The following is a 13138-nucleotide window of genomic DNA, read 5'->3' as shown; positions in this document are numbered from 1 at the left end:
AGATGGGGAGAGAGGGAGTAGGGGGAGAATCAGGGCGAAGACACACAGAAAGAAAGTCAGTGGGTGGGGAGATAGCGAGAAAGTTGGAGTGTGGTGGAATTCTTCAGAGATGCATTTATCATGTTATAATTGCAGCCTCTTTTTTTTAAATTTAGAATTATATGAAGAAATGATGGTATGAAGAGCTACTTTGAAGATATGCTGAAGATATTCTCTCAGCATGAGAAGATTATAGAAATGTAGCTGCTGCCAGAAGCACTGGAGTGTCGTTCCGCACCATATGGATCTGAAGACCATGTTGCCCTTGGCCAAGGTTTTAACTGAGGGAGGTTACCTTACAGTATGTGGCATTGATTGAAATAATCGTATCTGTGACCAAATGACGCAGACCTTAGAAGTCAGTAATCATCCTCACTCACAATAAATTGCCTGCAGTAACTAAAAGTTGAATTTTAAGATCTTAACAAAATTGATTTTATTGTACAGAATTGAAACATCAAAGAAAAAAGCTGAGATGATACTTGTACTTTGAACAATGTTAAGTCTTATGAACAGTGAAGAGGTTTGTAGGTGTTGTCATCATTAGTGCCTACACTCAGTGATCAAGGTATTATTTGACATTTGGACATATTCTCTTTCCTTGTAGCTGAAGCTGGAATTGATGTATACATTGGCTAAATATATTTTCCACTCGGGCTTTCAAATGTCCTAATCCAATAACATTCCTAGTCATGGATCAGTTTGATCACAACTTTCGTTTAAGAATATAATAGGTCAGAATAATTATTGAGAGAACGATTTATTTCAGCGTTTTGTTGCTTAGTTTTATTTTCACACTTTGTTTGTAGGGTTGAATTAAGGAGCACTCATTGAAATACTTTGAAATTCAAAATTTCAACCCTAGAGTGTTATTGGTTATTGGTCAGTGAAGTTACCATATATGGTTACCTGTTAGTGGTAGAAAAAAAAACATTCCAATAAATGTATGTGTCATCACTTAGCACAACTCTTTAACCGTAAAATGTGTGACTTTCATCAACTAACCATGGTTAGTTTTGACGTTTCAACCGCAAATATGGAAGAGGACCAAGTCGCAAGACCGTCTTTTTCCAACTTCCAAGAAAATTTGATTGTTCCAGGCCTCTGCTGATTGGTCAAATACCAAAATGTAGTATGCTGTAATGTAGAGTGATCTTTGCTGATTGGCAGGGTGAAAACCACATACTTCTCGACCTCAATGAGAGCAACGCCATATTTAATGTGTGCTGAAGTTACCAAATATGATCACTGGCCTGATGAAGGACTACCTTGGATCAAGCACAAAAACCTTCTGACAAAATGTTGCAGAAATTTTGGCCCATTTTTAATTTTTCAGGAGTAATCTGTATGAGGCAGGTTGTTAGGTTTTCTTGTTCACACAAGGTTTTCAGTCCTGTCCATGTCTTTCCAGCTGAATTAAGGTCAAAGCTTTGTGAAGGCCACATACCTTGATTTTGTGGTCCTTAAGCCTTAAGACTACAACAATGGAAGTCTGCTTGGAGTCATTGTGAATATGAAAATCTGGTCTTAAACTTCCTGGATTATATCATGTGGTATTACTTCAATGAATCAATGTAGTTTTCTTTCCTGATCCTACCATCTTTTTTGTGAGTTCACTTGTCTGTCTTGCAGCAAAAAACTCTCACAACATGATGCCGCCACCACCATGCTTTACGGTTGCCATGGTGTTCTTTAACTTGCAAGCCTTACTCTTCTTTCTCTAAACATAACAAAGGTCAAACAGGTGGATTTTATTTCGTCAAACAAGATGACATTGTTTTCCTTATGTGCAATTGCAGACTGTATCTTGTTTTCTTTTTGCTGGTGTCTTTTTCACAGTGGCTTCTTCCTTACCGAGCATCTTTTCAGGATTTGTCAATATAGAACTTGATTTTCTGTGCATATGCTTTTGTAAGTTATTCCTGGAATTAAAGTACAAATTTCTAAATTCGACTGTAGATGAGAAGCTTGATAGCCTAATACACTCATGTCTTTACGGAAACGCCTAGGTCTACTTTGCCCAGATTTCAAAAACCTGTCTTCCAGCTTCTGTAAGCTCTAAAATGGTCTTTCCTGTTTGTTCAACCCTGGCACAAAAAGGTTAAAAATGACAAGTTTTGGGTTCATGTTGTAGTGTCAGTGTCATCCTGGAGTCTCAGTGACAGATCCTAACCTGCCATAAAACCACTCAGCTGTAACTTAGTTGTAAGTGACCCATTAAGAACCACTTTCAACATTTTTTGTGAATACGTGTTCTCCAATTAATGCGTACCAGCCACAGCAGCCCCGGAGCAAAAGCCATGGGATGAAGTATGCATGGAACAAGACTGTTTTGGAAGCTTTCTTGCCCACTCTTTGCACAGAGTAAAGAAAGAGAGTGGATGGTTTTCCCTGGAGAAAACTAACCCTGTCTTTTCACCTGATGTGCTTTGCTTTATCAGGTTCTACTTCTTATCAAGGCTCTCGCTGGCACAAGTGTCACATTTTGACATTTCGTTTTCACTAGGCGGAGATATAAACTACGATATGATATCATTTGTTGTTCCGTGGAAAATTCATTTTGCAAGACATTCACATCATGAACAGTGCAGGGAAGTGGATCCTGGAAATTGTTGTTGAATAAATGCTGATTTGACGGATTGCATTGCCAGTGAGACCCATGTAAATGTAGCAATAGAGTGTAAGTTGAGATGGCATCTGCAGTAATCCATAGCTGCTCCTGGCAGTGTCTGGTACATGTTGACTAAATATCTTTCTATTCGATTTGTTTAAAAATATTTGGGCTGATTTCCTCCACATACACATCCACAGGTTTCACTCTACATTCAGTTACATTATCCATCAGGTCAATCTTCACCAACATTGTTGCAATATTAATACTTTGAGCCTCTACAGGGCAGAATGAAAATACGCACAGCTCTATTATTTGCCCTGTAGCACACTGTTCTCCTCTCACTCTCTTTATTCACCTTCTGAAACTGTGCAATGAAGCCTCTGCATACCTAATTCAGAAAGTCAGCTCTTAACTCCTGTTCCTTTTCTCGTCCAAAGGGCTGAACCTATTCTAACCCGGATGAAGGAGGATCACACTCGCATCATCCTGCCTGCCATAGACAACATCAAGTACAACACGTTTGAGGTGCAGCAGTACGCTAATGCTGCCCATGGCTACAACTGGGGTCTGTGGTGCATGTACATCATCCCCCCGCAGGAGTGGCTGGACAAGGGCGATGAGACAGCCCCTATCAGGTGAGGGCCTCAGCTGGTGAACAGCGTCCATTATAGATGAGGATGTTTGATGAAATATGGATAGCCTTGGGATATGACTTATTCATGTGTGGTGCCACCAAACTGAGGTGCTCTGTAGTCCGGTGTGCCACCCAGACACACAAATAAAGCCTGCTTGTAGAGAGCAGTCTAATTAGCATGATGAATGTCATCATTTTGATGCAGGATCACGAGGCCGTGGTGATGTGGTGTCATTAACGTAATTGTGTTTTGAATATGAACTTGGTATTCTATTAATCCACCACTGATTGGATGGCAACACATTCTTGTTTCATTCTGTACAATTCCAGAAATGGTTATGTGCGTCCTTAGTAGAATTATACTGGAATGCAATACACTGAGAAAGAGCAGAGTTTATTATGAAGTGCTCTCACCTGTTTGGACAACTTAAGCTACAGCATCACTAACTACAAAGTCCAAAGTTGAACTGAATGTTTTATAAGCTGAGACTGTTGGAGGAGTTTACTTCACCTCTCACAGTTCTTCTCTGTCTACAGAGGATCTTAGATTGTGGGTTGTTTGTAGTCTTGAAGGTAGAGTCATTGATTCTAATACAATACACTTTTTGTCAATTTCAGTGAAAATCTTCTCGCAGTCCACTAGCTGCCCATTTTGCGTGTACTTTAAAAATAACATCCGGTGTTCTTACACAGCTCTGGCTCTTTAAATGGGAAAGAAACAAAGTAGATCACAATTCCAGTGTATCCTGTCCAGGTGCAGGGGGGTAGAACAAGAGTGAAAGGTAAGTAAGTAGTTCTCCAGCATAGCAAATTCCACCTTTAATAATGACTTGAAGTCCATTTATATAGTTTTTCAAAGCCTTTTGGACACCTTTATCACTTTAGTGAACTTGTCAATATTCTTTGTGCATGGACAAGTTTATAAACTCTTTACAGGCACCTTTAACATTTCATATACTGCTTCACATGGAGGAATTGCAACTATGTAGCAGTTTTTTTTAATGTATTGAAGTCAGAAGCAGTGCTGGAGCCAAGCATATGAGGTCAGCCCGGAGCCAGCATGAGGCAGCTTAGCTTTTGGTTTTCATCTTTTCAATATTCATGGGGCTTCTGGAATGCACATGTTGCTTTGTACTTGGTGCGTTGCCACTACAACTTTACTGCTACAGCATCAAATGAAAAACTATGACTTTCAAACCAGAGATAACACATTCTGGCATATGAAAGGAACGAAAATAAAGTCGGGCATCCTTTACAGGGAGATGAAGGGTCGGGGTCAGCAGTACAACAGCAGCTTTGATCTGCCTGAATAGCTGGGTTCAAGGACACTTCAGTGAGGTGGAAACAGCAGCGATGCATTCTGAACACAGGTCAAATAGTTAAAGGAAAGAGTATCCACCCTACTACTGTATGCATGAGTCACAGTAGAGTCTCTGTTGATGTGGAGAAGCAGGTAATTGAGGTAAGAGACACTGTTTTTATGAATTTGAGACAAATGAAATGTGGAATATGCCAACAAGGTTACATCTCATAGAAACTTTATTTGTGCAACCCTCTCAATCACATTTTTAAACTCCCTTAAATTAGAACCACAAAACTACTTGTAGTACTGCTAGATCAAGGACAAGCACACAGCTTCAACACTGAGCAAAATCAAAATAGAACTCATCACATACAGTAGCTAAATTTGACTAAGCTGAAAGCCTGATCAGCAAGGATTTAAGGAGCCTGCCTGAGGATTTGAGGCGGCATGCTGGGTTATGGGGAGTTCAAAGTCCGGCAGAATGTCAAGGCTGACCTTGTGATGCTTTAACCTTGATCAGTGATTCTTGTCAGTTAAATAACCTGAGTTGGGTTGATTTGTGTCACTGAATGTCACCTTTTTTAAGCAATCTACAAACACTAACCAGAAACACTTCCGCATTCACAAGACCAAGAGCAAGAAACATTGATTTCCAAACCAGAGCTTCATTACTTCACTTCATCCAGTGCAGGCAAAGCAGTAATATTTTAATTTGATACAGAGTGTCTCCTACAAACAAACAGTGTGTTGACAGTGTGTACTGCAATTCTAAATATTTAACGTCTCGTCAAACGTCCATGAAAATCATGCATTGCTCAACAACATTGCTCAAGACTGGAGATGGGAGAAAGACAAGAAGAGTTTCAGACATGGGCAGAGCTGCTTCGTTTCCCTTATTGAGGGTTTTGCTGCAAATGGACAGATCGTCTCAAGGGTCAGCTAAAGTGTGTCGGCTGTGTGGATTTCTATTGGAAATCATTCTCCCGCTTGTTTCCTCAAGGTTTCTGCCCATCAACAACAGAAGCTCTGTGACCCCTCAGAGCTCAGTCTCAGAGCTTACTCTGGTTGTTTGGATATATTCACCAACAAAGAGAATAAAAGGGTACATGATAGCAAAGAATTGTCCCAATCTGAGAGTACAGTATGGCAGTCATGTTGCAGATATAGCAAAAAAAACAAAGGGTGTTCTTTGACAGCTGTTGAAATTATTGACTGGACGGAATAAGCAAATGGAAATGGTCCCTAAATGGTTTTGATGTGTGGATGGAAACCTGAAACCTTCAGCTGAAGAATAATGTTTTAAATGATGGACCAAATCTGTTTTTATCATATAGTGGGGCATAAATGACACATTAAATCACTTTTAGGCAAAGAAAATGTAAGGCTCAGACATAAATAGTAAAAGATAGGTAAAAGTATGAGGGGCCGTACAAGACTTAATTCATTCTCGTCCTCTCACACACATATATTTTCTCTCATACTCACATACATTCTCCTGTGACACACATACATTCTCCTTTCACATACATACATTCTCCTTTCACACACATATATTTTCACTCTCTTACACGCATACATTCTCCTCTCACACACGTACATTCTCCTTTCACACACATATATTTTCACTCTCTTACACGCATACATTCTCCTCTCACACACGTACATTCTCCTTTCACACACATATATTTTCCTTGCACACGCATACATTCTTCTTTCACATACATATATTTTAATATTCACGCACACACACATTCTGCTTTCACATACATACATTTTCACTCATGCACACACATACATTCTCCTCTCACATGCATATATTGTCACACTTGCACGTACATACATTCTCCTTTCACATTCATACATTCTCCGAAATAAATAGACATATATGTATATGTACAAAGAAAATATATGCATGAAAGAGAAGAATGTATGTATGTAAGAGGAGAATGTATGTATGTGCGAGAGAGAATAGTGGAAAAGGAAGTAAGTATAGTGGAAAAGGAAGTCCATCGTTTCTTGCGCTGTGATTGGCTGAAAAGCTCAAGTGGGCGGTGATGTTCAGGTAACGGTTACCATGGCAGGTGGAGAGGAGTCCCGAGCGCTTCAGCAAGCCATTGGGGTTTTAAGAAACATTTTGTCATCCCCAGAAACGGTCACATATTATCGTCATCGCTTGAGCAGCAGGCGACAGGTTTATCTGCACCAAACTTTACTCACAGCACTGTGGAAAGTGAGATGAGACAACTTTTCAGACCTGCAAACTTCCAAGTCGCTGCAGTGGGACAAGCAGCTAACGCTAACGCTACGCAAGGCCGAACTGGAGGATTACGTGCAGATCCCCTTAAAGACAATACCTTCCTTATTAGGGAGCATAAGTCTGGATGAGATTACTTTATAAAAGACCAAAATTACTTTCCTTTACCAACTTTTTTGTTTTCTCTCATACATTTAATACTTCTGGAGCAACGGAGCTGTCAGATTTTTAAACAGTAGGTCAAAACAAGCCAGATGTCTGGTTAAAAAAAACTGTTTTAACAGCACTGTCTTCATCTGGGAGAGAAGTAAGCAGTCTTAAATGAAAGTGTTTATCTTGCCATATCGTGCATACATGCGTCTGATGTTCACACTGCAAGCAGGCTGCCAAAGATAAGGGGTGTTAGGGGCGAATGAGCCCTGCAGGCTGACCATCTGCACACTAAAAATAACCAAACCTCATGGCATTAAATGAGAAATCTCCTGGAAGATTCCACCATCAATCTGTGATGTCTGATGGAGTCCAGAAGTTATTTTGTGACCTTTAGGTCAGACAGTAGAAACTGTGGCTGGATTTCATCTAAATAGAAAGTTTTTCTTGATGGAGACAACTGCTGTGTTTCTCTCTTGGTTTCTCTGTTTATGATTATATTGAATGTTGCTCTAAAATTGCTAATTGGGAGTAAAAAAAAAAGCAGTTATTAGTTGATACTTGAAACTAAAATTAGACGTGTAGCATTCAGATTCTATAGTTGGCATTCTAAGAGAAATGTCTGCCTCTCATTTTTTATTTCATTGGATTCCGTTCATTGGCTCCAGTATGCAGTAATCAAGGTGTGATTTAAGGCTTTAGTTCATGCCTTAATATTTCTTCTCTGATCGCCTCACACAGCACACAAATGAGACCGGGACCAAACTTTGCTGCAATCTACTCTTTTCTTTTCCCACTTAATATTACTAGAACAGAACACACTAATGTTCTGACTGGGTGAGGCAGAGCACTTAGAGGGCCGGGTGTAAGGTATTCAGATTTTTGAATAGTCCAAAAGCAGATGATTAATGTCAGTTTGTCAGTCTCCCAAGACAGTAAAATGTACTAAGTGCTTGAGTTGTGCCTTTTTGTAGAGATTAATGGAAGAATTTTGCAAGATTTAAACCCCTGTACATGGGTGTTATTTAAAACATTTTACTTTTCTATGCGTTTTGGCTTTTCATCCATGTGCAGCTTTAGCTCACTGATCATGAATCTTTTTAATATCCTCACCCTAGAAGGAGTTTTTAAAAACTACATTTGCTGTATTCGCAGTTTTGACTTGTGACGTCAGAATGTGTGCCTTTATCTCCATTATTGGCATGAGGCAAAATAGTGTTTGTGCTAATCTTGCTAAAAGGATTTTTTCAGCATGTTTACGCAGAAACGTCTGGTTACTTTGCCGTGGAACAGAGATGTCTGAATCAGTCCGTATGTACTATGATTCGTCTCTTTCTCAATCCATCATTGTTGGCAACCTGTAGGATCAGTGGTAACCATGTTTCCAGGCATCTGACCGGTCAGCTTTGTTTTAAATCTGGGATTAAATTGCTGATGGTGTCAAAGTCAAAGACTGATTTATTGTCAATTCCTCAATATGTACATGACACACTAAGGATCGAAATGACCTTACTCTCTCTTCGTGTAGCAGTAGACATAAACACTGCACAAAACAGGTTCTGAGATAAACATATAAAATTAATTTAGAAATATAATATAAAAGGTATAAAAAGCAAAAAAAAAGATTTAAAGAGGGAAAAACTAAATGAATTAAGAACTCGAAAACAAAAATCAGGTAAACTAAGAGCAAAGAGAGCAAAACTAAGCAACAACTAATAACTAAGAAAAGTTGAACTGAGTGAAATGTAAACATGACCATGAGATAAAGTGATAGAAATAGTGCAGAATATTCTAAACAGTGCAAATGAGGAACAACAGTCCAAATATGCTTAACATGCTTGACTTTTGAAGTCTGTGGGATATATCTTGCATATATTTTCATTAAAAGCAAAAACAAATGTTTTTTTGTTCTTTATGATCTTGTCTGTACGAATTCCAGAAGTATTTATTATGGAAACAATCACTTATTTATAAAAAATGATTGGATATCACTAAAATGTCAACTAAATAACCTTCCAAATTCAATAACAACCAACCTTTAATTTGCTAAACAATAATAAAATAAGCTGGTTCAAAAATAGTTTTCATTGTGTTCTTTTTATTAAGTTGAGATAATCTTGACAGATATTTCATTTTTGGCGATATATCAAAATTTATATGGAAAATAACAAATTGTGTCTGTGTCTGAGAAATCACTTTCAACTAAGTTATCCATGACAAAAACCCCTCTCAAAGAAGTGCGTTAATTCCAGATCACATGACCTGCTCCACATGATGTCATTTCCTCATGAAGAAAAGACTGGCCAGACTCCAAATCTTTCTGAGTTATTTAATATAAAGTAGTGTGTGAATCAAGTGTGGATTAATTGCATGTCGACAAGTTTACTTCAAAATCTTTGTAATTAACTTTCAATTTCACTTTCACTCAATTGTATATATAATATTTCAAAGAATCATTCTGTAAAGATGCCATGTGGTGTTCGGCTATAGGCTGCCATATTGATTTTATGCCTGAAAACAGCAAAAATGTCAACTATGATACAAAAGTAGTAATAATACATTGACCCAGGGAGGGAGTTGGGAAACCCGATGGCCTGGTGGATGAAGCATCCTCTTGACATTGTGTTTTTGCTTGGTCATACAAATGGAGATTTTTTTGGGGAGGAAAAACCCTGTGGAGTGGACCTAAAACTGTGATATTTAGTCAATATTTTCTAGAATATGTTTTTGGCCTCTTAGAGGACGTGTGACAACCGTGGGCAGGTTTTCCCTGCATGGGTCTGACGGGGGACTGACTTGTGCCGTCATGGTGATTCAGCTCACCTGGTCAGACTCCTCTATACAGAGTATTGGCAGTCAGCCAGGACCTTTCTCTCCTTGGGCTTCTGCCTTGTTTGCTTTAGTTCTATTTGTACTTTGGTTAATTTCCCTTTTAGTTTGGTAAAATACACTTATTTGTACTGCAGCTGTGTGGTCTCCTCTCCTGTGCCCAGCCTTGATCTGGGCTGGGACACTGGTATCAACGTGAGGATATGCAACATTACACCTTTTGTGGTGTGGAAAGACATCACAAACAAACCAGAGCCGTTCAGGCTGAGGTCTTAGCTTCACTGTCACATGCGTCCGACTTAAGGCTGCTGAGTTTGTACCTAAACACAGAAACAGTGTTTACATTGCCAGGAGGCTTATTCTACAGCGAACACTCAAAGAGACCTGCACAAAGTTTGTGCAGTACAGACAGGCAGGGTAGGTCACTTGTCAGGAGAAGAGAAAGGATGAGGTGAACGGGGCTGAGTGTGCGCTGTGTCTGTCTTTTTTATCTACACAGCCAGAGCAAATAATGGCACTTGAAAGCTTCCCTGTCACCGCCTTATAATTTAAACAAGACTGTGTGAAGCTACGTCAGGAACTATATAAGATAGCGAGCATGAATAATAATAGAGAGCACCATTAAATTGTTACCATTAGGAGAGTTTAACTACACACTGTCCACCACTATCAGTAATAATCATGAAGTCAGAATGCTAGTATTATTAAAAGTGCAGAGAAATTAGTTATCCTTTTACACTGTGGTTTCTTTAAAATGTTCTCTTTTTAGCGACCTTAATCAATTTGACACAGCTCGTATAACACACACAATGAATGTCAAGCTTTAGAGTCATTTATAAGAGCAAAAATGAAAAAAGCTTTCCTTAGAAATATAATAGTTTAAGGGGATTTGCAGCCCTACATGAGAGCTTTATTTATCTACCAATCTAAGATTTCCGAAGTAACACTCAGTGGCGGTGGTGCAGACAGAGTTTTATATGGGTTTCGGACCTAAAAGCACCTTTCCTTTTGGCTCACACGCTCTACGGCTCAGTGCACTCTTTTAATACAAAGTCAATGAATCACGGTGCAGCTCCTGAAGCACTTTACAGAACTTCCTACTGCTATGTCTCTCAAACTGAAGCAGCACACACACATTTTCCCTCTGTCTGTGTGTGTCTTTGAGTGTGTAACAGTATACGGTGAACTTACCCCGGGCATCATTCCAGAAAGAAGAATCAAGCTGCTCATTGGTTACTTCACAGGAAAAATAACGCAGCTCATGACCCCGCGTGAATGCGATGCTTTTTGTGGGGTTTTGTCCTGAGCACTTAAGACCTGACGGATAATAGTACTGAAAAGCAGCCTGGGGGCTTTTGAAGGAAAAAAAAACCACTCGTCTACTCTTGTAACTCATGTTCCACCAGCTAAATTTAGGTAGCTTTTAAGTTGTGCTAGGTTTTGTTTGCTTTTTCTTCAGCTAAAGTACCATTCTGAGTTGTCAGATGGTGTCATGTTTCATTTTCCTCCTCAGTGTTTTGTTTCATTTTATTCTATGCTTTTCATTTTATCTGAATATTACAGGTGCCCCAATCAATATTCTTCTCATAACTATGTACCAAATTACTGTTGTAATATTAGCAGTTTGCCCAGGAGACAAACCCACAGAAAATACATTTCCAAATCTGAAGTTCTCCTTATTGATAATGAGCAGTTTAGTGTCTTTAAGCTTTGCGTTTCAATTGTGTAGCTTGAAACGTAGCTGTTTTGGTAGGCCAGGCAAGTTTATTTGTATAGCACAATTCATACATAAGGCAATTTAAGTGGCTTTACAGTGACAAAGAAATACATTCATAAAAATTATTGAAAAGTAGACATATATTAAAATCAAAGAAATTAAACAAACGCATTTCACCTTGATTTAAACAGGTAAGTTAGTTGAGAACGGATTCTCATTAAGATCATAAAAGTGCATTAAAAGACAAGAAAATAGATCGAGCCTCTAAGAAAAAGCTGCTGTAAGCAGTATGGTTTTCAGGCCTGATTTTAAACAGCTGACAGTTTGAGCAGACCTCAGGTGTTCAGGAAGTTTGTTCCACAGGTGAGGAGCATCATAGCTGAATGCTGCTTCACTAGTCTTGGTTCTGGTTCTGGGAACACACAGTAAACCTGTCCCTGATGACCTGAAGGCTCTGGATGCTTCACATGGAGATAAGAAGTCCAGGATGTACTTTGGTCCATTCAGTACTTTATAGACCAAGAGTAGGATTCTGAACTCCTTCCTTTGATTAGCAGGAAGCCAGTGTGGTGATCTGAGGACCGGTCCAGTTTCTTCATGGTGGTTAGGACCCTGGATTAACTGCAGCTACTTGAAACAAGATTACAAGTGGAGTAAAAAAAAAAAAAATACATTAATCAGACCAATGAAGTGATTACATAACATTTTGCTCTCTATGTGCTGTGAACTAGATTGAGCTAATAAGACTTTTTTTCATTCATTCATCCTTCTGTTATTTCCACACTGTCCCTCAGTCAGAATTATGAAATGTTCATTACTGTAAGGTTGAGATATAAAACTGTGCAGTCCATTCTAGAGCAACATAAACAGACGAGAGTTTCTATTTTACACACATGCACATAGCAGCAGTTAATGAGCTTTTTAGTCTTGATGAATTGTTTGAAGATTCTCCATATTAAAGCCTAATTTCTCAGCGCATAGATATAAATCAGGAAGCTAAACCACAACCGCGTCCTATCATCAACCCTGTGGATGAATTAAAATAAATGAAAAGAAGGCAGATTTTTACGTTGATTGAGGAAATAAAAAACACTTATGGGTTTTGGAGGTTTTGTGGGTGTATAAAAGTTTAGTATTTCACTTATTTCTATTTAACATTTTAAAAATGCTGTCTCCCTCTGCTCATTTAGAACTCCAGCTATGATTGGCTGCTCCTTTGTGGTAGACCGGGAATACTTTGGTGATATCGGCCTGCTGGATCCTGGCATGGAGGTCTATGGAGGCGAAAACATCGAGCTGGGCATGCGGGTAAGAACCACTGATTATTACCCAAGCTGCTGCTAAAATGTATTCAAATTAGAGGGAGAATTTGGTGAATAACTTGTGACATTGACTTTTCTCTCTCTCTTTTTTGAAAAAATTAAATTAAAAGTCACTGTGTTAAGAGGAAAATGAAATTGCTGTGAGAATTGCTGCAAGTAAAGTTTTGTTTTAATGAGGCATTCCTTCAAAGCTGGAAGGTTTTGCGTGTGAAGTCGTACCAGGAAGGCCACACAAAAAGCCATAATTACAAATCCAATATTTGAGGGGGTAATACT

The 13138-nt window shown here is 38.9% G+C and overlaps 1 protein-coding gene and 1 long non-coding RNA gene across 2 annotated transcripts in view; both read left to right on the top strand.

The window, feature by feature from the left end:
• Nucleotides 1–13138, top strand: part of LOC127534634 (uncharacterized) — a 297338-nt gene that overhangs the window by 154002 nt on the left and 130198 nt on the right. The gene's annotated exons all lie outside the window — the stretch shown is intronic.
• The window catches only part of galnt9 (polypeptide N-acetylgalactosaminyltransferase 9), a 145545-nt gene that overhangs the window by 89394 nt on the left and 43013 nt on the right, over nt 1–13138 (top strand). The window contains exons 5-6 of the mRNA XM_022211094.2: nt 3091–3288; nt 12731–12848. Coding sequence (XP_022066786.1) covers nt 3091–3288; nt 12731–12848 — 316 coding nt within the window. The remainder of the gene's footprint in view (nt 1–3090; nt 3289–12730; nt 12849–13138) is intronic.

Source organism: Acanthochromis polyacanthus, chromosome 7 (assembly GCF_021347895.1).
Source record: "Acanthochromis polyacanthus isolate Apoly-LR-REF ecotype Palm Island chromosome 7, KAUST_Apoly_ChrSc, whole genome shotgun sequence".
Taxonomy (NCBI): domain Eukaryota; kingdom Metazoa; phylum Chordata; class Actinopteri; family Pomacentridae; genus Acanthochromis; species Acanthochromis polyacanthus.
Note: the sequence above shows the minus strand (reverse complement) of the source record. Positions and strands in the feature narration are given on the sequence as shown.